The sequence below is a fragment of the Littorina saxatilis genome, linkage group LG8 (assembly GCF_037325665.1).
Source record: "Littorina saxatilis isolate snail1 linkage group LG8, US_GU_Lsax_2.0, whole genome shotgun sequence".
Lineage (NCBI taxonomy): Eukaryota > Metazoa > Mollusca > Gastropoda > Littorinimorpha > Littorinidae > Littorina > Littorina saxatilis.
The window spans coordinates 12430579-12457388 of NC_090252.1; the positions used below are offsets into that span (position 1 = coordinate 12430579).

The 26810-nt window shown below is 40.9% G+C and overlaps 1 protein-coding gene across 1 annotated transcript in view; it reads right to left on the bottom strand.

Annotated features, from left to right (window-relative positions):
• Positions 1-232: 232 nt before the first annotated feature.
• LOC138974006 (nucleolar and coiled-body phosphoprotein 1-like) overlaps positions 233-26810 on the bottom strand; it is a 79668-nt gene continuing 53090 nt past the window's right edge. The window contains exons 5-6 of the mRNA XM_070346693.1: positions 828-953; positions 233-252 (exon numbers count right to left, since the gene is read on the bottom strand). Of these exons, the coding sequence (XP_070202794.1) occupies positions 233-252; positions 828-953 (146 nt within the window). The remainder of the gene's footprint in view (positions 253-827; positions 954-26810) is intronic.

The following is a 26810-nucleotide window of genomic DNA, read 5'->3' on the forward strand; positions in this document are numbered from 1 at the left end:
ACACATTCACACACAGACACACACACATTCACACAGACACACACACACACACGCACACACACACACACACACACACACACATACACACACAGACTGACACGTATACGCATGCACATGTATACACAAGTACGGACACGTAGTCCGCATGCAAGTACGCAAACACATGCATGCGATGATGAATACACGCGCACACACGCAGGCATACACATCCACGCATACGTTCACACGCTACTTAAAAGCACATTTGTGACCCTCCACAACGGAATGAGTCGCATGTCACCTTTGCATGATTTTCATATTTTTACATTTTCCTAAAGAGTTTTTTATGCGCTATCCAGTGGTGAAAACCGTTTTAGAAAAGAGTGAAAACTGTTTGAGTTATAAGCCTGTGACTAAGGTGACCCTCACACTGTTACCAGACACTCCCCGGACTTATATTAATTAAGCCTAGCGCAGAACCGCGCGAGGTGACATGCGACTCATTTCGTGGTGAAGGGTCATATTTGAACATCGAACAGAAACTGAATCCCAGTCATATTCGGCTTGCCATACTGTACGTACAAGACTGGAAGTAAACCCTACTTTACCCCTTTGCTTTGTTTGTGTGACCAAGCAATATATAGTAGTAATTGTAGTTAGGAGATTGAAGTTAAATAGTCCTTAGTGCGTGTTGGTATGAGTGATTCTGTTATATTATTACCATGTAAACGATATCTGTAACCTTGAGTGGTTTATTTATTTAAATATATGGTTTGTTTATTTATACATAAATAATCACCCTTATGTTCTCTATTAAGTGGTTTTTTTCTTATTTTTGTATGACCTACCTGTACGTCTGTAGGCTGGCAGAACGGACTCATCATTATAGTCAGCCCAGGTGTAACAGATGTCGCCATCCACACTGGCTTGAAGACCCCACATCACCTTAGTGTCATATTGCAGCTGGCGCTCGACTGAAATACAAGCCATATACAAAATCACGAGTGTTGTAAGATCCAAAAGACAACGTGTGACGGAAACATCATGCTTTAGTTGTCTGTCCAGATGAGGCACCTCTGCACATACATTATTCTAAAGGCATGTCTGTTGATCTATGTTGTGCATGCCCCTGATCAAGGCATGCTACTTCATGACATGCGCCTATGGTTGGGCTATTATTGCCAATTTTTGTGTGTTGACGAAACAAGACAGAATTGTTGTTGCCGTGTGTGCTTTCTCAAAATTATGACGATATTAATTGGTATTGGGTTTTTTGTACCTGTGTAAGGGTGTTTTGTTCATTGGGTTGTAATGCGTGTGAGAAAGATGTTATTTTCCTTTGTTTGAGACTCTTACTGGACCGACTATCATTCATTGACTCTTGACTCACTTTTTCTACTATGTATTGTGATTGACGCTTTAGTTCCACGTACTCGTTGGATGAATGTGTGAATGTTTTTGTAATGCGGATAGCAGTTGATTTTTGTTGGAAAACTGCCCCTCAGCTCCGTTTGAACGGGACGCACGCAGTGAGTTGAATTCATGTCACGATTGTTGATCGGGCGTGAAACACGCACAAGAACGAATTTGCACATCAGTTTTTTGGTACAGTCTCAAAAAGGGTTCACGCGGGCTATCCTTCCCGCAAATACCATCAGTTGCTTCCTGTCTGTGAAACCGAGCACATCTCTACAGATTGTGTCAGAAAATAGAAACTTAGATTAATAGTAAAACCGACCATGGTTTTGTGTTCAAAATAGTTCAGGAGAGAAGTCCACAGATGTGAAGTTTTTGTGCATTCATGACTTGCGTGCCTTTATGAGAAATGTCGTGAAGAAATGAGCCCAAATGTTATCACTGTGCATGCCCTCAGGATTGGAAGTGTGTGATGAGTGAAACAACATGAGACGTCATCCATACTCGAAGTCCCACAACAGAAGCTTGGTTGAATATTATTTTTTCCTTTGTTCCAAGTACAAAAATAAGGAGAGAACGGGGACAAATAGGAAGGGACATTGGATGGGTACATGGCAAGGCAGTTTGGGTGGGTACATGGCAAGGCAGTTTGGGGTTGTGGGTGTTCATCGGTGATAACTGCAATAAACAAATAATACCTTATAATACATGCATTGTAAACATCAAAAACTATACCAAATCATTCAAGTTGCGGACAGAAGGGCCAGGGGAAACTAGGCGGATAAAGAAGAAATAAATGAACGAGAAAAAAGGGGGTGGAAGACGGGTGAGAACGAACAAGTAAACACGAAAAAAAGGGGGGGGGGGGCATGAGATAGAAGTAAACAAGAAGACCAAGGGGGGGGGGGGGGGGGGGGGGGGGAACGGGAGGCAGACATAATTACGAAGGCGAGAGGGGTGAGGGGGGAAAGGGGTGAGCACGAACTTGAACTTTCAGTAAAAAACATAATAAGCATTATCGTTGAGAAAAGGGAGACAATCTGCACTAAAGTGCACATTTAAAGAAAAAGCATAATCGTATGCATATTGGGACCGTTTGGGGATGGGAGAGACCGTACTAAAGTGTGCCTTTAAAAGGTCAAGATATACATGTGCTCAAATCAATCTCGTTCCGTTCTCATCACACACTTCCAATCCTGAGGGCATGCACAGTGATAACATTTGGGCTCATTTCTTCACGACATTTCTCATAAAGGCACGCAAGTCATGAATGCACAAAAACTTCACATCTGTCTTACACCCCCTTTTTTCTCGTCCATTTATTTCTTCTTTATCCGCCTAGTTTCCCCTGGCCCTTCTGTCCGCAACTTGAATGATTTGGTATAGTTTTTGATGTTTACAATGCATGTATTATAAGGTATTATTTGTTTATTGCAGTTATCACCGATGAACACCCACAACCCCAAACTGCCTTGCCATGTACCCACCCAAACTGCCTTGCCATGTACCCATCCAATGTCCCTTCCTATTTGTCCCCGTTCTCTCCTTATTTTTGTACTTGGAACTAAGGAAAGAATAATATTCAACCAAGCTTCTGTTGTGGGACTTCGAGTATGGATGACGTCTCATGTTGTTTCACTCATCACACACTTCCAATCCTGAGGGCATGCACATATGTCAAGTCGGTGCATAATGGTGGCTTGGTTGTCCCCGTCAGCTGAAAGCCTCTTACACGGATTTGACTGAATACCTAGTGGTTACTATCACGGGTTGATATTGATGTTATTATTATAGTGTATTATTATTGTTTTTTTGGTGTGTGCATGTGTGTACGTTGAAGGCAAACCTGACGCAGACAAATTCTCTTGGCCATCGCGTAGTACAATAGTAGCTGAGTAAGCGTTATTTTGCAGGGTAAGCAATAAGTAGCGGGCAGTAATCAGTGCACAGCCGCGTGTGTATAGTAGGGCATTTCCTAATACGCTATAGCCGTACGATACCTGGCGATAGGTGCCACGATGCGGATACTCTCTCTCTATCACTCTCTCTCTCTCTCTCTCTCTCTCTCTCTCCACGATGCTGGAACCTGTGACGTAGGTCTCCAAAAATGGGAAGACGGCACAGGGCCCAAGCTTACTTAATCTAGGGGTATAGGGAAGACAAAAAAGACGGACTGCACAGACTGACTGCAGAGATTTTCTTAGAGGACGGAGCTATAGACCAGACCAGAGGAAATAGGGCTAGGGAAATAGAGTATAGGAGTGTTGACCAGCAGAAAAGAAATACAAGTGATTATTTAGAATAAGTTAGCATAGAAACAAGTGATAGATAGGATACGACAGTTGAAATAGAGTGCCAACAGAACAGTCTGCATCAGGTAAGCACGTACGCACGTTGTTTCCCCTTTTGTGTCAAGTTGTACCTTAAATAAATAAGAAGAAATTGTTGCTCTTGGTTTCGTTTGCATTCTTAAGATTGTTCGTACCTTGTTCTTTGTCTCCATTATAAAGATCTGTCTGTCCTCTCAACACTCATAAAGCCAAGCGAGTAAAAGTAATTATGGACATCTTTAATAAACATCTTTTAAGACCAGGGGCCAGTTTCATAAGGCAGAAACACAGTCGACCAACTGCAGTTGTCCGAGAGAACCACAGTAATCCGACGTTATCGGGTTTCACGAACAAAATTTCAGTCGACCGACTGCGGGTCGTCTCACCGGAAGTCGGCCAAACACTGTGATGCTCTCCCCCCAACACTGTGTTCGGCTTACTGCGGTAAACCGAAAATAAATGTAATTATCCGCACAGTCAATGGCAGAATGCTCACACTTTTTTGGATTGTGAGCCAAACCTTGTGATTGTTCTTCGAAATGATCTATCATGACGCAGTAATCCAGGAGACAAGTCAGGGTTATGTCTTGAAGACGTCACATTATGGCGTAAGAGGGTTAGACGTCACGCGAAGGAATTACTGAAAGTCTCGGTCATTGTTATTTTGAGCGGACCGAGACTTGTTTTTTCTTCGAAATCGGTCATTTTCACGTGCGAATGAGCAAACGGAAGTGGTAATGTTGCTAAATTTAGCCCTCGACTTGGCCATTCGGATTACTGTACAGTCGGTCGACTGCGATTGTCCGCGGGTGACGGTGATTCGCTCATGAAACGCGCTTTTCGGTGACCCGGCGATCAACCACAGTCCATTGACTGGGCAGTCGATCGACTGTCAGTCGGTTCACTGCTATCTTATGAAACTGGCCCCTGGTCACCACCAGATCGACCCCGCGATATTACACACGCATCTCCTGAAATCTTGGACACCTTCATCGTCTATAAGGGCCTACTGCGCCGCAGAAGAACTAGAAAAAAAAACTCGCAAATTGCATCGAGCAGCTTGTCCAGAGAACAGTCGTAGTCGATGATGTACCGATAAGAACGTGTGTACCAGGTACACTGTAACTTCACATGAGCAAACATTGCTTCTCGAACGGACTGGGTTTTTAACGATTGCTAGTTTGACTTCTGTTTTATTTGAGAGCACGAGCACACACACTCAAACACATACGGCTTGTCATGTAAAGAATTTTAGAGAATTGTGTATTTTATATTTGAGTCTTTCGTGTTTTTATACATTGATGCATTTAATAGTTTTAACGAGTTGCCTTTTGTTTTATCATTCTGGTGTTTATCTAGATGTGTTGTGTATTTTATAAGAAGTTTTTAAAAGTTCGAAGTTATTTTAGCATATAGGTTTTTTATGGTCTTAATAGTTAAACATGTATTACGTTATTATTAAGATTCATGTTTTGTTAGCACTAAGCAGTTGTTTTAATCAGTCTGGTTTTCTCTTGTTTTCATTTTATGAACATTTTAAATGTTAGACTAACTTATTGTTTTGTACAGAATAATAACTGTGTGAATGGTGTTATACTGAATGAAAGAGTGTGACATGAAGTTCTTGTACATCATTGTAAAGAGTGTGAATGACGTTTTAGTTTAGATGTCAAGCGCTTAGAGCAAGCCTTTTTAACGAAAGTTTTTGATTTAGCGCTATATAAATGTTCTTATTATTATTATTATTATGTTGATCACAAGAGAGAAACAGAACTGCGAATAGAAGGAAACATAACAGATTACGTCCCCATAATTTGACGCGATGGATGACAGACTTCATGAAATCTATGACGCTGTGTTGATAGTCTCGGCAGGACGAGACCAAAACTAAGCTATAGCACTGAACGACTCTCGCGCATGTTCTCAAAAGCGTGGTGACCCCTTACACATCCGGTCATACAGGTACGTTTCCTTTTGGAATGTCAAGGACGACAAAAAGTAGAGCCAGCTATGATGTATTTTGTGCACCCGTATTTATCCACTATTTTATGTGTTAGAAGATTGCAATAGTTACATCATGGATTTGACAAGAGTACAATTGAAATACAAAAAAATATACCTGGAGTACATTTACAGAGACAAAGAACAGAGGCTCGTGTCTCCCGATGATATTCATCCGCTGGGTCTTGACTGAAATACAAGCCATATAAAAAAACCACGAGTGTTGTAACCTATACACATATATATATATATATATATATATATATATATATATATATATATATATATATATATATATATATATATATATATATATTCTCCATACGTGAGAGACACCCGTGAGATAATAGTCGTTCAAATCACACGTGTGTATGTCACGGTAGAGACGAAGATCTGGTAGAAACGTCGTTTCTACCGGTAGAGACGAGGATCGAAGAAATAATACACAAGAGTTTTTAAAACAGATGGTTGTGAGTTGAAAGCGAGAGAAACTTTGATCCTGTCATTAAAACCGCTGGTAAAAGTCACCTCACATTGCACAAATAATACACAAGTCTTTAAAACAGCTGGTAAAAGTCACCTCACATAGCACAAATAATACACAAGGGAACTCTCTCCCTCCCCCCCCCCCCCCCCCCCCCCCCTCCATAAAAGGCTTGCTCATTACTAGACAGTTTGGAACTGCATGTAGTGCACGAGAAGAATTGTCAGAAGAGGGGTACACTCACTCACCAGAGTGATTGTCTTTGTTCAGACACGATCGGATGGATTTAGGGTGTCAACAATCTTTAGCAACAATTAAAATAGCCGACGATAAGAATGTTGAAGGTCTGGGGAATACTGTTTTCGGAAGTCAAACTAACAGAGATATTTCACGAATTGTGTTCACTCTGAAGGAAAAAAAAATTGTGATTGCTGTCTTCGTCTGGTCAATGAAGGCAGTTGTAGTAGGTGAACAATATTTGCTGACATTCTCAATACATTTCCCACAAATGCACGTGCTCTGTAAACAACGTTAACAAGAGCCGAAGCCTTCAAGGCTCCCGTCAGAAATCGACAAACAGTAACACAAACTCAATCACTCCGTCACACATACACACACACAGTAAGCATAGACACAGTGCAAGAGTGGGAGACGCTAGATCTAGATCTGTCTGTCTGTAGCCTAAGTCGTAAGTAGGCTACAGACAGACAGATCGGGGACACGACTGCCACTGAGATCGACACTGCCCTTTCGACAGCGCTTTCTCGCGCAGACACTGAAAACACGCTGTGCAGATCAACCTGTAGGAAATCTCCTTTGGTATCTTCTTTATCTATTTTTTTCTGGAGCCGCTACGAAACCGAACAATGTGAAATCGTCTTCCCCGAATCGGCGAATGCAGCTCGGTTAGAACTGAGAAGTGAATCTATACCACAATGCTTCACGCGATCTGACTCAACCTTGACCCCTGACCTGGTCTACATACCACACACAACACAAACTAGTCACCTGTTTTTACCCCCCCCCCCCCAAAAAAAAAAGCCCCACCACCACCCGTTTTCTTTGGATACACACTTTATAATCTACATACGTGCCGACGAAATGTTGATCATTGCTTCAATACTTTGAAGCTGTTGCTTGGATAATAACCCGGTAAAATTAGTATTTCGGTGTTCAGCCAGTCTTTCTTACAAACAGACACACACACCCACACACGCGCATGCATGCACGCACACACACACATGCTCACACACACACACACACACGGTGACTCACACAGATCTCATACATGTATACAAACACACTCATACGCACATAGACAGACGGACACACACACCTTTACAAACAAACACACATACACACACAAACATACACACAAACTCATGCACACACACACACACACACACACACACACACACACACACACACACACACCCACATACACACTCTCTCTCTCTCTCTCTCAGTCTTTCTTTCTTACACACACACACACACACACACACACACACGAGTACACATACACAAACAGTAACAATAACACATGTGCACAAAATGAACACACACACACACCGCGAGAGAGAAAGACTACAGGGAGGCATGACGTCATGATGTATTAATTGACGTCAAACACTTTTGACCGTGACGTAATCTTCTTATGCGAGTCTTGGATAACCACACACACATAGACTCGGAAATGTTAAAGTTTCTATCACACACACACACACACACACGGTGTACACACACACGCACGCACGCACGCACATTGGACAGACAAAAGTTAGCATCGCAAAGGCTACACTTACGTGAGCCAAAAATGAGTTCATTCCGGTAAGATAGAACTGTGTTCATAATTGACAAAATCACCTACATTGCACACACACACACACACAAACGTTTTATTCCCATCGACGTTTCTACCAGATCTTCGTCTCTACCGTGACATGTATATCATGTAAATTAGGTCATGTCAAGCAAGTATGGCAGGGACCTGTGTTTCCACAGCTTATGATGCCAAAATCAGCGAGACAAACATCATTATAGAAACAAAACTTGCGCTCGCTAATTTCCCTCGATGAATCTTTAGAACTAACACGTCACGCCACACTTTCAGAGTGACGTTTCTTTGCTTTGACGTAATAGATTGCACGAGGCTTTAGAACTAGAAGAGATGAGTTTCCAAAACAAGCGTCTTCAATTTAGCATCCTCGACTGCAAGACATTTTCAGTAAAATACACGTAAGTAAAGTATGTAGGATAAACAGAATACTACATGGCTTGATGTGTCGTACCAGATTTACACTTGTTGCTTTTTCAAACAGTGAACAGTTCGCTTTCGCTCGCAGTTCAATATTCAAAAAAACGTGTGAGTTTAGATTGAGCGGTTAGCGACCATAAACTCTATTTAAACGAGACAGGTATGCAGGGAAAAAAAAGGGGGGGGGTGTAGAGGTAATGCAGGAGGAAGTGATAGCAAAGTCCCGTGGGCACGAATGCGGGGAATGGAAGAGGGTTGGAGGGCAGGGGGGAGGTGATGACTGAAGGAGAGCATCTGGAATGAATCAATTGTACAGATAAGGGGGGGGGGGGGGGGGGGGGGGTCCGAGAGAAAGCGAGTACCGAAGTCATTAGTAGCAGCGCGACGGCCAGCAAGCAAGTACAGCGATTTTTTCAGTCCTGCAAAATTATGGAGTTCAATTTTTCTTCTTGGGCAAAAAAATCTGCCCCCCACTGGGCGAAAAGTGTATCTTACAAAACTACTCAAAATCCCAACATAACTTCAAGTTTCAATGGGTTCATTACATTTTGGTGTTCACGACAACGCCAGATTTTGATTGGATTTTGTTGAAGTTATCGCTGCAAAATTGCCTGGAATTTCAGCGCGTTTTGCGACAGTCAAAACATCATGTTAAACCATGTTACAGCATATCTGTAACATGCAAAAATGCCAAGTTTTGATGGCATTAAAGCTTTGGTTTAACGCCAAGTAACATCATGTTATCGTAGACTACAGCTTGCTTGTAACGTGATTAACATCATTTATTGCTGGTTTAACATGCAAAACCCCATGTTATGTTGGTGTTAAAGATTGCTCAAATGCCTATTAACTCCATGTTGGTGTTAAAGCTTGCTCAAATGCCTATTAACACCTTGTTAGTTGGTGTTTGGCTTGATTATTAATGTAAAAAAAACACCATGTTATGACGTTCACATAATTGTTTTCACCTGGATGGAATTTTGTGGAAAAGAAAGCATGTTGTTTGGGAATTGTGTGCGGGTTTCATGCTTGGATATTGCACTTTGCTGACTTGTCACAGATCAATTTACATTTAACAATATTAGTTTTAAAATGCATCATCCTTCACACATTATGTAAACATCTTTAACATTAACACTTTGGTTGTAAAAGTATTGCACTTTATTCAAACAGAACAACAAAAAATTTAAAAAATGATGATTCACAATGTACAATAGCAAAGGACTATTTTGAGTGGAGACAGTGTTCATCCACACTATAATTGGATAAGCTAAAATAAATTATTTAAATCGGTGAAGGCCACACAAAATGAAAACACACTATCAGTAAATTACTTCCCTTGTGAGTGAGAGGGTCATACCCATAAAAGCCATGTCAGTTTTCGCCCATCTGTGTGTGGTGACGGGGGGAGGGGCAGATGCCCTGTGAAAACGTTGGCCATAGATATATATGTGAATTACTTCCCTTGGGTATGAACATTTATGAATGATTTAAATGGGTGAAGGAAGGCTAAACAAAATAAAAATCAGTAAATTACTAAATAACTAAATTACTTCCCTTGTGAGGGAGAACAGTCATGAATACCATGTTCCAACTTTTTGCTAAAAATTCGCCCACAATGTGACCTTCAAAGTTGAAAAGGGGTAACTGAACTTCATGTTTGGATGTCATCGAGTCCAACATGTCAGTAAAGTTTGAAAGCCCTAGATTCATAAACATCTTAAAACTGCTCAACGTCTGTGCATCACGGCACATTAATAAAAGTAAGAGTTAGTAAGAATAAGAATAAGAATAAGAATACTTTATTATCTCATAGAGAAATTCAGGCGTGGTACATAACAATAATACAAACAAGACATTGATTTTACATAAGACATATAGCACTATATAACAGGTCAGGTTATAAACACACCTCCCACATACCTCTCTGGACATTCCTTGCATTGGTGAAGCAGTAATCACTCGTTGATAAAGAATGATTTGAATTCTGAATTTTGAACACACAAAATACAGTGGGCCCCCCTCCAAACCCCCTGTTCAGGCCTCCAAGAATCTTAAAAAAAGCAGGTCTTAAAAAGCAGGACATCTGCTTAATGTGTCGGTAAATGTACAACGGGTTGTGAACAGAACATCCAAAAACGTAAGGTCTTAAAAGCGGGGAAGTCTGAAAAGGGGGGGGGGGGGGGGGACCTAAAATGTGGCGATCATAACCATAATTAACCTAACAAAGTTCCTTCTGAAATCTTCTTCAGCGTTTGATTATGTTTGTTTATTTGGTGTTTAACGTCGTTTTCAACCACGAAGGTTATATCGCGACGGGAAAAGGGGGGAGATGGGATAAAGCCACTTGTCAATTGTTTCTTGTTCACAAAAGCACTAATCAAAAATTTGCTCCAGGGGCTTGCAACGTAGTACAATATATTACCTTACTGGGAGAATGCAAGTTTTCAGTACAAAGGACTTAACATTTCTTACATACTGCTTGACTAAAAAATTTTACAAAAATTGACTATTCTATACAAGAAACACTTAACAAGGGTAAAAGGAAAAACAGAATCCGTTAGTCGCCTCTTACAACATGCTGGGGAGTATCGAGTAAATTCTTTCTCGTCCCAACCAATATGGGACTCCCCCTAACCCGCGGGGGGTGTTTGATTATGGAGAGACTAAATCCTCAGTTCAGATGTGGTCTTAACTCCTTGTCTCCCAGGTACGGAACCCACTCATTTGGCTCTATCTGACCAGGTATGGATATATCCGTACACACAGTCACTATGTACATTGCATCTGTTCTCATTCGGCACATATCCGCATTCTGCTCAGACTGTTAGCTTCAGTCGCTTCCTGTAACGTTGATCTAACGCCAGCACTCTAGCCTGTTGATACACAGTTTCTACAATTCAAGCAGTGTTGCCAAAGCGTTTTCAGTTGGGCATATGTCGAAAAGCAAAGAATTAGCCCTTTGAAAACCATCAGAACTGTCACACAAAAATAACATTTACCTATCTCACCAACTGACCAAACATAGGGCTTTTCCTTATGTATTATGTATTGTCGTGTTTTTTGTAGCATACTTGTGAAAACAGCCACCACTGTTGTAAATGATACTTTAAAGAGCATTATTTCATTTTTACAGTTGAAGGACAACCTGGACTGCCGTATATTACAGCTGTTTTACAATCAGCCAAAATTTTCTTAACAAACGTATGTTAAGAACAACTCCCATAGTGAAATTGAAGGAAAACAAAGTGAAAATCCCCCTGCCATAGAGGAGCTAAAGAATCAACAATAAACGACTGCATGGATAGCTTGATGCACGAATGCATTGCGGACATGTTTGTCTCCAATCTAGAGAAAGTTCCAAAAAATCCCTTTTGTGCTTCTTATTATACAGTGACGTCAAAGACAGCCTTTTCTGCTGTTCATACATTCAGGGGTTATGGTTACACTAAACGACGTAGTTGTAGCCATACTGCCATCCAGATTTATTTTTTCCTTGCGAGCAGTCACAGGGTGTTTGTGCTGTCTGCCAACCGTTAGATGACCCCGCCCAAGTCTGTTAAGGGACCGTTTGACCGTTATAGAACGCGTCTTTTTGATTTTTTGGCACAGTTGGAAACGGTTGATTTTTTATCCCTACCATTGTTTCCAAACATTATATAGGAATGTTTTGTGAACAACGGATAATAGCCGCTACTCGCATGTGTAGCAAAAGTGAGCGTACATGTACTCACCCTGGTCGTCCAGCCGTTGTCCGTTGCCCGTCTTTATCTGTCTGTACTGAACATTACCTTTGGATATTTCTCCAACGCTATGAAGTGAAGAAACACCAAATGTTGCAAAATGTTGTATGACCCCAAGAGCTCAAAAAAGATACTTGACAACCTTGACCTTACCTTAAGGTCAAGGTCACAGGGAGAATGAATGTGGTCTAAAAACTGCAAAATTTCACATTGTGCCAGTTTTCTGGAAAACAAATTAAAAACAGCGGGCTTAGTTTTGTATGGTATACAAGAAAAAGAAAGCCTTATCTTCTGATACCATTTTGGTTGACCTTGCTTCAAGGTCAAGGTCACAGGGGACCTTCAAAGTTGGATTGTATACATGTTTTGAAGTGACCTTGACCATGAACTATGAAAAAAATCTTTCAAACTTCATAATTGTGTGGGGCACATGTTATATACTGATATTGAGCCACATTTAGTCACATATCATCAAGGTCAAGGTCACTTTGCCCCTTATGAAATGTGACTGAAACGGGCAATTGAATCACTAAAAGTGACAATGTCTCTTTGTAGAAAGTGCCAATAAGTATGTTTATGCTTCCTATGTCTTGAATTGATAGCCTTGTGATGTGTGACCTTTGATGATCTTGACCTTGGCCAAAGGTCATGTGTAATTTGGTAGGAAAAATCTGTAAACCAGTTCTAATAGTGTACAATGTCCTTGCCAGCTTCAGTTGTTAGACCTTCACCTTCAAGGTCACCTGAAGGTCAAGGTCACTTTAAGACAAAGGTCAAGCATGAGAGTCGCATGGGCTTTGCTTTGTTAAGATTTTTTACCAAGAGACATGGATTTCTTTACCCGGCTTGGTCACATTTTTCATAGGGGTCAATGTGACCTTGACCCTAACGATATGTGACCAGATGTGGCTCACTGTGAAATTCTAACAAACGCCCCACTCAGTGTTTAAGTTTGTAAGAGATATCGTCCATAGTAAAGTTAAAGGGGCAAGCTCACATCAAAATATGTCTACAATTCAACTTTGAAGGGCTCCTCTGACCTTGACATTGAAGCGAGGTCAACCAAAATGGTATCAGAAGATAAGGCTTTCTTTTTCTTGTATACCATACAAAACAAAGCCCGCTGTTTTTAATTTGTTTTCCAGAAAACTGGCACAATGTGAAATTTTTCAGTTTTTAGACCACATTCATTCTCCCTGTGACCTTGACCTTAAGGTAAGGTCAAGGTTCTCAAGTATCTTTTTTGAGCTCTTGGGGTCATACAACATTTTGCAACATTTGGTGTTTCTTCACTTCATAGCGTTGGAGAAATATCCAAAGGTAATGTTCAGTACAGACAGATAAAGACGGGCAACGGACAACGGCTGGACGACCAGGGTGAGTATGTACGCTCACTTTTGCTACACATGCGAGTAGCGGCTATTATCCGTTGTTCACAAAACATTCCTATATAATGTTTGGAAACAATGGTAGGGATAAAAAATCAACCGTTTCCAACTGTGCCAAAAAATCAATAAGACACGTTCTATAACGGTCAAACGGTCCCTTAACAGACTTGGGCGGGGTCATCTAACGGTTGGCAGACAGCACAAACACCCTGTGACTGCTCGCAAGGAAAAAATAAATCTGGATGGCAGTATGGCTACAACTACGTCGTTTAGTGTAACCATAACCCCTGAATGTATGAACAGCAGAAAAGGCTGTCTTTGACGTCACTGTATAATAAGAAGCACAAAAGGGATTTTTTGGAACTTTCTCTTGGTTGGAGACAAACATGTCCGCAATGCATTCGTGCATCAAGCTATCCATGCAGTCGTTTATTGTTGATTCTTTAGCTCCTCTATGGCAGGGGGATTTTCACTTTGTTTTCCTTCAATTTCACTATGGGAGTTGTTCTTAACATACGTTTGTTAAGAAAATTTTGGCTGATTGTAAAACAGCTGTAATATACGGCAGTCCAGGTTGTCCTTCAACTGTAAAAATGAAATAATGCTCTTTAAAGTATCATTTACAACAGTGGTGGCTGTTTTCACAAGTATGCTACAAAAAACACGACAATACATAATACATAAGGAAAAGCCCTATGTTTGGTCAGTTGGTGAGATAGGTAAATGTTATTTTTGTGTGACAGTTCTGATGGTTTTCAAAGGGCTAATTCTTTGCTTTTCGACATATGCCCAACTGAAAACGCTTTAGCAACTCATGTGCACATGACAACCATCTAAATAGACTACATGTTCGCAGAAAACACAATACTGATTATAGAGGGAAAAATAACGGCTCTTTTTAAAAGCACGTTTAGTAGTGAAGTACTTTTAGGATTGTTTGGAATTTTTTACCAGCAGACACCCTTTCACTGCTGAGTGTCTTAGTATTGTAAGATGTGTGATTTGAATTTTGGTTTAAAGGTGTCTTTGGTTTGAACACCCCTACCCCTACGAGGCAGAAATACAAAGAAATAGAAGGAAATTGAGCCTATTTGGAACCAGACTTTAGTATGTTCCCATGGGGGTATTCACGGTGCGAATGACACTGCGTCAGCTTGTTCATTTATCTTTAGTATTTTCTTCAACTTTAACTTTTAGGACCATGTATGAGGTTGTGGCAAGCTAAATACACAACAGGACGACGTCTCGGAAAAATAGTAAGGATTATATAGGGAAAAACAACAGTGTCAGTTAATGTCCGTTTTGAAGGTGTTAGTGGTTGGGGATTTTGAAAAGCATCAGACATCAGGCAGATACAATCCTTTCTGCGTGTTCTGGTGCAGAAAGAGTTTTCAGTTTATACATTGGGGTGACCAGTAGATACCGTTTTATACAACCATAGCCCCAAACGACATTTACAGAGCCCAAAGAAGGATTAGGGTCAATTTCAAAGCCACTTTTCCATATGAAGCGCCAACTTTATATGAAAATGTGTTTAATAAACATCAAAGGACTGAGGTTGAACTTTCTGATAAGGGACATTTTAAACCTAGTCATTGTCACTTCAACGTTCCCTTCACTAAAGTGGCTAAGATGCCTGGACTAACATGCAGACACAGACAGATCTAGATCTAGTGTCTCTCTTTCTTGCACAGTGTGTCACCTACGCTTACTGTGTGTGTGGGTGTGTATGTGTGACGGAGTGATTGAGTTTGTGTTACTGTTTGTCTATTTCTTACGTGAGACTTGAAGGCTTCGCCTCTTGTTCTTCTTTGTTTCTGTTTTTCGACGGCATAATTGGATGACCAAGCAGGCACGGCTACCTACTAAAGTCGTGTTGAGGCAGGCTTTGTTCAGGGATCCTTCTATCTCCCCCTCCTTATGCGAGGAGAGTAGTTTGGGTACCCACAGTCTTTTGTGGCAAGCCTTCAGTTTGTGTGCGTCACTTATGTGCGCGTTTGTGTGTGTGTGTGTGTTTTTTCCACTTAAAATAAAAGTAGATTTGTTTAACATTTTGTATTCATATATGTATGCAATTAATTATTATTTAATATCTAAATGAGTGAGTGTCTTTTATGACCCAAAAAAGTGTTCCTTGTTAATGAAACAGGTATCTTGGCTCATTTTGCCGTTTTCTAAATTAGGTGTTATTGATAGTATAAGTTTATTTCTGCCTTTAAAAAATTGATAAAGAAGTACTTATATGTTTTTATCTTGTACACACATAAATACACTTTCAATTCATGTGAATTTTGTTAGTGTATGGAGACCTTGAAATGTGAAAAAAACCATTTCGCTGGTCGGTTTAGGTGAAAATGGCGTTCTGATCAAGGACAGCATCACGCAAACATATAGACAGCCTCAGGCAAGGAACTTTGTTGTGACAATCTGTTATATGTTTAAACTTTATTTAAATCATTTAGTATTAGTGGTTTTCTGTCTTCTTTCTGGAGTCAGGCTTGCATCAAGTTTGTTTAATAGATTTTCACGTTTTGGTGGCAACTTTCGTTTCGCTTGATTTTCTATGGAAAATAAGACTGCGTATACATTTTTTCTTTGTTTTGTGTGGTACTGATCCTAATTAATGACAATAACATCCATGTTCACAGTATTATCCTACATACGTGAGAGAGATACCCGTGAGATAAAAATCGTTCAAATCACACGTGTGTATATCATGTAAATGAGGTCAACCGGAAGGTCATGCTATGTAAATTAGTAATTACATATTCATGAAGAACTACTTTTGCAACAAAATGGCAACTGCCACGAAACCGATTTGTCAACACTGAAAGAATTTTTGAGTGATGAGCTGTTCGAAGACATGTTTGGCGATGACGCGAATGACGAAGTCGATGAAGAAAAAAGCGAGTCATCCATGATTTATGATTTTTCTCCAATAGACTCATTCGTTCAGACAAACAAGAACAAGAACACTCTCCGAAAAACGGTTTACGATATACGTCGCCTATCGACGTTTATGGCGAAACACGGGGACAAAAGAAACATTAGCACCATCCAACCACAAACATTATGCAAAATTCTCTGCTCTCTTTTCATGAGTTTGAAAAAACCGGATGGCAAAGAGTATGAACCATCCCCACGCTGAGGGGCCTTCTCAGCAGCATCCGTCGACAGTTGAAGTCTAAAAAGTACTGTGCACCCGTTATAGACGGCCCCGAATTTGCACTTGTAACTGAGAGAAGTCGTGAAGACAAAGCAGAAGATTGTTAAACAGGAAGGTTGTGGCAACTTACCTAACAGGGCTCAACCGCTGAAAGATGAAGATGTTGACAAGCTGTGGCAGACAAAACAGCTCGGAGTCGCAGATCCAGAAGTAATCCTGAATACTCTGTGGTGGCAAAACACAGTCAACTTTGGTCTGCGCAGCGTGACACCTCACAGGCACATGCAGTGAGGAGACGTGTCCTTGCATGAAGACAGTAATGGCAGAGAATATCTCCAATTTTGCGAAAGACAATCCACAACCAAAGCCAGGGCGACATGTGAAGAAAAGCTGGGATCATCAACCCGAGGTAGATCTACACCAACCACTCTGCACGCCAGTTCCTAGTGCAGAAACTTTCCGAGAATAACGTTCCTCCGACCAAAATAATGCAGCTATCTGGGCACAACAACGTTAAGCAGCATTTCCCAAGAGGAACACCGTGGCTTCAGTCTGATGCTAAACGGCACTGCACCGGTCTCGGAGCTGTCGCCAGTGTCGGCAGACGACACATTGGATTCGCACGGCCACTTCAACTCCAGCCGTCTCCACTGCCACTGCCACAATCACATCCCAGCAAACGCTAACAACACTGTTTGCAAGGCCTGTGCACGTTGGTACCATCAACATCAACCAATATTTGTCCAGTCACCAAACCGAGAAGTGACCATCTGAAAGCTGTCGACTCGCCTGGCTCCGACTTGACTGTCATCCTATCGCGGAAGGATATGCTTTGCTGTTGTTGTTCCTTTTGGTTTCTTTTATCCTGTGGCCCCTGCTTTTCTTTTTATCTGGTATATTTTGAAGTGACCATCATTTCGTTGTTCGAATTTATTTAATCAATGTTCAATATTAAACTTAACAGTGTTAACAAAGGCGAACTACTTTGTCCTAGTTTGAGAGTGTGTGTCATGGCGGAGGAATGAATGTCAAATTGAGTAAAGTGGTTTGAAGTTCTAAAGCGGGTTGATCCAAAGGCAATAGCGCTGTCGGTGACTTTTAGTTAGATCTGGCACAGAAGTATATAATGTAGGATAAACAGAATACTACATGGCTTGCTGTGTCGTACCAGATTTACACTCGTTGCTTTTTCAAATAGTGAACAGCTCGCTTTCGCTCGCAGTTCACTATTTAAAAAAACAACTCGTGTAAATCTGGTACGACACAGCAAGCCATGTAGTATTCTCTATTTTCACAGTTTTATGTTTGACTGGAAGTGTGAGAGAATGGGAAATGGCTGAAATCAATACCGTGAAACCTGCCAGTAGTTTAAAACTCATGTAAATCTTGTACGACACAGCAAGCCATGTAGTATTCTATATATATATATCCCACGACCTCCCTTCTTTGTCTCTGTAAATGTACTCTTGGTATATTTCTTGTATTTCCATTGTACTCTTGTCAAATCTATGATGTAACTATTGCACTCTTATAACACATAACATAGTTGATAAATAAGGGTGCACGAAATACATCATAGCTGGCTCTACTTTTTGTCGTCCTTGACATTCCAAAAGCAAATGTACCTGTAAGACCGGATGTGCAAGGGGTCACCACGCTTTTGAGAACATGCGCGAGAGTGATCGAGAGTCGTTCAGTGCTATAGCTTAGTTTTGGTCTCGTCTTGCCGAGACTATCATCACATCGTCATAGATTTCATGAAGTCTGTCATCCATCGCGTCATATTATGGGGACATAATCTGTAAAGCTTCCTTCTATTCGCAGTTATTTTTCTCTCTTGTGATCAAAATGACAAGCCGTATATCATACTAGATGAATCGCAAGACAGAGTATGCAGCGTGGCGGTTCGCCGGCTAGGAGCACGTGTTGAAAATTTTCATCCACCAGTTTGTGCCGGGGGTCCACCTGAATATGCCCACCTAATTTGATGCAGATCCGTCGAGAACTTTGGCAGTGCATCGCGAACAAACAGACACACAGATACACACACAGACAGTAGTCGTACCTACCTTTTACTGTGGAGCTTCCGGGTAGACGACATTTCTGGTCTACCTGTTTGGTGCCAGAATGGTCAGAGTATCTGCTCTTCCCGTCTGATCTTTTTTGATTTGATTTGATCTTTTTTAAGACAGACACAGAAACACCGGCAAAGCTTCTGACTATTAATGGTTGCAAGGAATATTTACGATGGGAGGGGTAGTATTAGTTGCAATATTTTGAAGATGGGAGGGATTTTGTACACGAATTGCAATACTTAGATTTGTTTGTTTGTTTGCTTAACGCCCAGCCGACCACGAAGGGCCATATCAGGGCCGTAATACTTAGATGTACTACATGTGCAGAAAAGGGCTGGTCGTTGTGTGGCTCAAGTGAAAGAAGTGAAGAAGTAGAGCCGAAAAAAAATATACTTGGTGAGTGGCGCACCGTACGCGATTGACGCCACACGAAGGAAGGGAGATAAACGCGCAAAACACTGGAGAAGATAAGGAAGAGTTACTGGGAATGGAAAGCATAAAAACCAAAATCGGTTCAGCGCTGCGCGCTGAGAGCACGTGTTGATAAATTTGCATCGACCAGATTGTGTCCGGGGTCTACCTGAATATGCCCACCAAATTTGAAGCAGCTGCATCGAAAACTTTGGCCGTGCATCGCGAACACACACACGGACACACACACACACACGCTCTCCCTCTCTGTCTCTGTCTCTCTCTCTCATTTTTGCTCTGGTTGCCTTTCTGTTTGTCTGTCTCTCTATCTCTATCTCACTCTCACTCGGAGAAGTTGATGATAATAATGTCATCTTTATCTTCCTTGAACATGGGGAGTTTTGGGTACTGGGGCCTGATGCTGTGACCTGAATTCCCACCTGCATTTCCACCTGTACTTTGCTGCGCTTCTACTTTTTTAAACTCAAAATCCATTTTCCTTGCCTCAGTATCTCTTCTAGCCTCTTTGCATCTAATTCCATTTCTAACCTTCTTGTCACAGCCTCAGTTTCTAACCTTCTTGTCACAGCCTCAGTTTCTAACCTACTTGTCACAGCCTCAGTTTCTAACCTTCTTGTCACAGCCTCAGTTTAATTTCTAACCTTCTTGTCACAGCCTCAGTTTCTAACCTTCTTGTCACAGCCTCAGTTTCTAACCTTCTTGCCACAGCCTCTGTTTCTAACCTTCTTGTCACAGCCTCAGTTTCTAATCTTTTTGTCTCAGCCTCAGTTTCTAATCTTTTTGTCTCAGCCTCAACTTTCTTTGCTTCGGCGTCAGCTTCTATCTTCTTTGCCTCCCTTTCCTGAATTCTCTCTTCTCTATCCATATGATCCTGAGCAAACTTAAACAAAGCTTCTGCCTTTAAGCCATGCTTCTCTCCCAATGCCAAATAATGATCATTATGTGCTACCACCAGTATCAATATGCTCCGCCATCTTTACAATGTCACAATATCAAATTAATCTCAAAGTAATACAATTGTTCAAGTAACACAAGTTCATAAAATTGTTTTAAGTATCAAAACGTTTGCATCATACACCAGTTTCTCGCAATACTAAACACACACACAAGAGTATAATAAAATACTAAACTAACAGAAATCTTGTGCCTTTTAAAAACAATCCTCAAATTGTTTACTACTTAACTATTTACATAACCAGTCTCAAAAATAAAACAATAAACTTAATGGAGTCCAAAAGAATTTGATAAATTAGAAAATGAGACAGTGACAAAAGGTCAGGTGTCATGTCCACTGTCCCGAATGACACACGATTTCTGACATTTCACCATTGCCAACAGAATAAACAAATAAGAAATAGGTAGAAAATGAATGTGAAAACTGACTTTAATTGTTGATCAGTATTTTCTATATCATTAACAAATAATCTACTTACACATAGCTGTTTGGCAAATGTATGTTGCATGGGACACACTGACATGAAAGTGGAAGATGTTTTCCCCTCTAGAGAAACTACATATCAAGTTACACTTTTTGTGCTCTTCCATTCCAGTTGGCAATCAATTGTTAACGCATGTTATTAGAACAAGAAGAGCAAACGCTCGATCGAGTCACTTTCGCAGTTCTGAATATTATATGAGGCATCAGATGGACAGGAAGAAATTGCTATTCACAACACAATGAGTCACGTTCACATAAAATTTGAGCCCGGTCACTTTTATAGTTTCCGAGAAAAGCCCAACGTTAAGTTGTGTGTTGCCGAACAGAAAAGGCTAGTTATCTCCCTTGTTTTTCTGATAACGTTCGTAAAAGGCTACAGATGTAAATACTTTGATGTAAAGAATAATCCTACAAAGTTTCAATCACATCCGATGAACTTTGTCAAAGATATAAAATGTCTAATTTTTCCTTTGACGCTGACCTGTGACCTTGAAAAAGGTCAAAGGTCAACGAAACCATCGTTAAAGTGTAGAGGTCATTGGAGGTCACGACTAAACAAAATATGAGCCCGATCGCTTTGATAGTTTCCGAGAAAAGTCCAACGTTAAGGTGGTGTCTACGGACGGCCGGCCGGCCGGACGGCCGGCCGGACAGACTAACACTGACCGATTACATAGAGTCACTTTTTCTCAAGTGACTCAAAAAATAGAACGAAAACAGATTAGATAGAATGAAAAATGTACTGGTGATGTCATTTGGGACATACTGACATGAAAACGTCACCTTTTGTCATTGTCTCAAATATCATTTTAAACGGGTCCGCCTAAACTACGCGCTAGCACGCGCCAGCACGCGCTACCTTGAACCATAGCACTTATATACTTTATTTTTATATTTCTAGTTAGTTCATCGTCCATTCTCACATAATACAAAATTTCAAACTTCAATGATGAAAAATACGGAAGTTATGACGAGTTTAAGGAGAGCTAATGCACTACTCTCAAATCCGACGATTGTCGGACATGGAGCCACGGCCTTAGGATAGCTCTCCAATAACGCGTCTTAGCTATCGTAAATTTTATCACTGAAGTTTGAAATTTTGTATAATGTAAGAACTGACGATGGAATGACTAGAAACATACAGATAAATTATATAACAGCTATGAATCTCAGTAGCGTCCACTTAAAATTGGTAGCGAGCAGTTTTAGTCACTGCCGGATTTTGTCGGATTTGAGAGTAGCGCATTAGCTCGCCTAAAACCCGTCATAACTACTGAAATGTTCAACACTCAAGCTTGAAATTTTGTATCATGTAAGAATGGACAATGAACTATATAGACTATAAAAATCAATTATGTAAGTGTTATGGATCACTGGGTAGCGTCTACTTCAAAGTGGTAGCACGCTGTTTAGTCAATCTTAGAGAAATCGTCGGATTTGGGAGTAGTGTATTAGCTCTCCTTAAACTCGTCATAACTTCCGTATTTTTCATCATTGAAGTTTGAAATTTTGTATTATGTGAGAATGGACGATGAACTAACTAGAAATATAAAAATAAAGTATATAAGTGCTATGGTTCAAGGTAGCGCGTGCTGGCGCGTGCTAGCGCGTGCTGGCGCGTAGTTTAGTCGGACCGTTTTAAACAATCAATAGCAGCTTCAAACACTTCAATCAATGTCAAGCTTAACAAATTTAGAACATCAACAAAAATATAACAACAATAACTAGAAATTTCAAAGTTTCTCAAACCCAAGTAACACACTTTAAATGAAAAATTCAATTTAACACACCACTAACCAGATACTTTTGGGAAAATCAATCGCCAGAACAAAAATAAATGTTAAATGTTCACAACAACAAAATTCAAATTTGTTTTCAAGTACAAATGTTTACCAAGTATCACTTAAAATAAAATTACTACTAACCAACAAAAAAAATTAAAAAAAAACGTTCCCAATACCAACACTAAATATCCAACACTAGTATAGGGGATATAATGACCCTATCACTAATCCAGTTACAAATAGGAACAAAAACAAAACAAAAACAAAACTTTTCAAGCCAGAGTACACAACTCAAAAACAAAACAAAAAATATCAAAGTCCCTCCCCCCCAAAAAAAAAACCCCAGAATGTATAAAAAAAACAAGAAGGGCAAAGCCCATACGACTCACATGCTTTACACATTTTTCCTACCAAAATAAGGTCATGCAACACGAAGCTGTTAATTCAAGACATAGGAAGTACAATGGTACTTATTTACTCTTTCTACCATGAGATATGGTCACTTTTAGTGGTTCACTACCTTATTTTGGTCACATTTCATAAGGGTCAAAGTGACCTTGACCTTGATCATATGTGACCAAATGTGTCTCATGATGAAAGCATAACATGTGCCCCACATAATTTTTAAGTTTGAAACAGTTATCTTCCATAGTTCAGGGTCAAGGTCACTTCAAAATATGTATACAATCCAACTTTGAAGAGCTCCTGTGACCTTGACCTTGAAGCAAGGTAACCCAAACTGGTATCAAAAGATGGGGCTTACTTTGCCCTATATATCATATATAGGTGAGGTATTGAATCTCAAAAACTTCAGAGAAAATGGGAAAAATACCTGTTTTTTAGACAACATTTATGGCCCCTGCGACCTTGACCTTGAAGCAAGGTCAAGATGCTATGTATGTTTTTTGGGGCCTTGTCATCATACACCATCTTGCCAAATTTGGTACTGATAGACTGAATAGTGTCCAAGAAATATCCAACGTTAAAGTTTTCCGGACGTCCGGACGTCCGGACGGACGGACGTCCGGACGGACGGACGACTCGGGTGAGTACATAGACTCACTTTTGCTTCGCATGTGAGTCAAAAAAATGGCAAACGCTATACTATTTTATTTAAAATAAGCCTGCACCTCAACGACAACAATCATTCACAACAATCAATCCAAGATAGAATCTAAGAAACATAATTTAAAAAAACTAATAGGGAAGAGAGCTATAATTCAGATAGAAAGATAGATAATAAGTACACAGAAATAGTACAGCGCACCTATGATTGCTGCTTACTTGATGCTCACAATAATGACCATAGATTTGATTTTAATTGTATACCACTCCTCAGTGTCTCTAGTTTATGTTGTAAAAAGTCCCAAGGAATCTTCGGATAGATAATATTGTTTTTTGCCTGTTTTGTTGGGCCTACGTCTCGGTGAGCTGACGCTCTTGTGCTGCGGAGATCGGAATGCGGTCGCATAGTTTTGCTGCAACGCGCGTGCAGCCGGGAGTTGAGTATTTTTATCCTCCGTCCCATAACACCATTTCTGGCAAACAATAGGGCTTTGTTTCCACTTCTTTCACACTGTGAAGATATCTAACACCATGTATGGGCTAAACAACACGTTTGGCGATTGATTGCTGTATAGATCTAGTTGATTAGCTTGTGGTGATTTGATTTGACTAGACGACTCCAAAACAAAGATGGCTGCTGAATCTTCGAGCAGCACATTTGTTGAGTCATCGACGAACAAAACAGAGGTAAGTGAGCACATTTTACGATTAATAGTGCATTACAGTAACAATTGAAGCAAAGTAGGTAGAAAAACTAACATGCATACGCCGGAAGAAGTTTTCTGTGCTTCGTACTGTACTGTTCAAAGTGATTCTGAAACTGAAAGTGAAAGACGAACACAGCACACTCATGTGTACACGCTTTCTCGCCCTGTTTCAGACACCCATCTAAATAGACCTTTTTCGTATAACCTTTGCCCCAAGCGTTTCGACCAATCAGATTTTAGGGCACGACAGCCTCTCTCTGATAACCGGAACTAGGGGGCAATAGGTGCCTGGCCTGAAATACCTTTCACTTTCGGTGCTCGAAGTACTATTGCCAGAGGATTACTTTGAGAAATTCTGCAAGAAAACGGATTATCTTGTTCAAAACCATGAACAAAAAGTCAAGGACATGCACGAAGATGTTCAAAGACGCCAATGTTCAAAGACGCACCCTGCCTGGCCGTGATGTGCAGTTCACTCCTGATATGTTGCTCTCAGAGAAGATTGGTTTTTGGGGTTTAATGTCTCTTCAGCAGATGCTAGCTGCTATTCGAGACCGTCTCAGAGAAGAAGGAGGAGTTCCTCTCCAACACCACAAACAAACAGCGGTTTATTCATCTTGTTGGCAATTGCTTTGAGGAGAATGGGATTCCGGTGCAGCATGCTCAGGGGGATGCTGACTGTGTCATAGTTCAGGTTGCACTTCAGTCTGCCGTAGAATACACTACATATGTTGTTGGGGAAGACACAGACCTACTCATTCTTCTTCTGTTTCATGTCAAGGCAGACATGAAGGATGTGTTCTTCTCCTCAAGCAGGGCAAGTACAACGAGACTTTGGGACATCAGATCAACGCAGAGCCGTCTTGGGCCCAATGTGTGCAAGAATATCTTATTTGCGCATGCATTTAGTGGCTGTGACACAACTTCTCGGCCTTTCAGTGTCGGAAAATGTGTCCCAGTGAAGAGACTGCAAAAAAAGAACAAACTGTTTGAAAATAGTGCCAAGGTTTTCCTGCAGACTAATTCGGATCACCAGGTTATTGCAGAGACAGGAGAGAAACTGTTAGTCGACATCTACAAAGGAAATGATGGTGACACTCTTGGCAAGCTTCGGCTGGTAAAGTACCACGAGAAAGTGTTCACCGGCTCTAAGCAAGTTCAGCCAAAAGTCCTGCCTCCTACTTCAGCTGCAGCCAAGTACCACTCCTACAGGGTCTTTTACCAGGTTCAGGAGTGGGCTTGTTTGGGTACCAGTCAGGAGCTCATGCCTGAAGAATGGGGGTTTCAGCTTCAGCGGGGACAGCTGCTTCCTGTTCACACTGACATTCCTCCAGCCCCTGAGGAGTTAATGAACATCATCAGATGTGGTTGCACTACTGACTGTTCCTCACAACGCTGTAGCTGCCGGAAGGTCGGCCTTAGCTGCACAACTGCCTGTGGACAGTGCCGTGGAATAAATTGCCTCAATTCGATGCTTCCCATGGATGAAGAGGAGGAGGAGACTAATATTTGAGGTAGGAGTCACTAAGACTGTAGAAATAGAGTCAGATAGGTATCGAGCTTGAATTATGCATCATGTAAGGGATTTTCTTTGTTATGATGCTTTTCGTCATCAGGTATGATCAACGTTACCGCGGGAAATAACGTTCTTACTGAATATTTCATCAGCATTTGACCGGAAATGGATTTTAGCTTAATATTCTTGTTATTCAGCTCAAGCCCTTTCATTTAACCTTTGCCGGATGCCGCTTTTGACTACACACTCCCGACGATGCGGGTTTGTCTGAACCCATACATTTGAAAGAGGGTTTTTACCGTTTATTCCTCTAACGACGATGCGGGTTTGTCTGAACCCATACATTTGAAAGAGGGTTTTTACCGTTTATTTCTCTAACGACGGGGTGGGTTCAGGGAAACCCACAGCGCTACTTCAGTGGTTGCATCGAGTTTCTCCCTTCACCGACCTCTTGCAGGGGAGGGAGAGGGGGAGGGAAAGGGGGAGGGAGAGACTGAGAGAGACTGAGAGACTAAGAAAGAGAGAGAGAGAGAGAGAGAGAGAGAGGGAGACTAAGAAAGAGAGAGAGAGACTAAGAAAGAGAGAGAGAGAGAGACTAAGAAAGAGAGAAAGAGACTAAGAAAGAGAGAGAGAGAGAGACTAAGAAAGAGAGAGAGAGAGAGTCTAAGAAAGAGAGTGAGAGACTAAGAAAGAGAGAGAGAGAGACTAAGAAAGAGAGAGAGGGAGACTAAGAAAGAGAGAGAGAGAGAGACTAAGAAAGAGAGAGAGACTAAGAAAGAGAGAGAGAGAGACTAAGAAAGAGAGAGAGAGAGACTAAGAAAGAGAGAGAGACTAAGAAAGAGAGAGAGACTAAGAAAGAGAGAGAGAGACTAAGAAACAGAGAGAGAGAGATACTAAGAAAGAGAGAGATAGACTAAGAAAGATAGAGAGAGAGAGACAAATAAAGAGAGAGAGGGAGACAAATAAAGAGAGAGAGAGAGACTAAGAAAGAAAGAGAGAGACTAAGAAAGAGAGAGAGAGACTAAGAAAGAG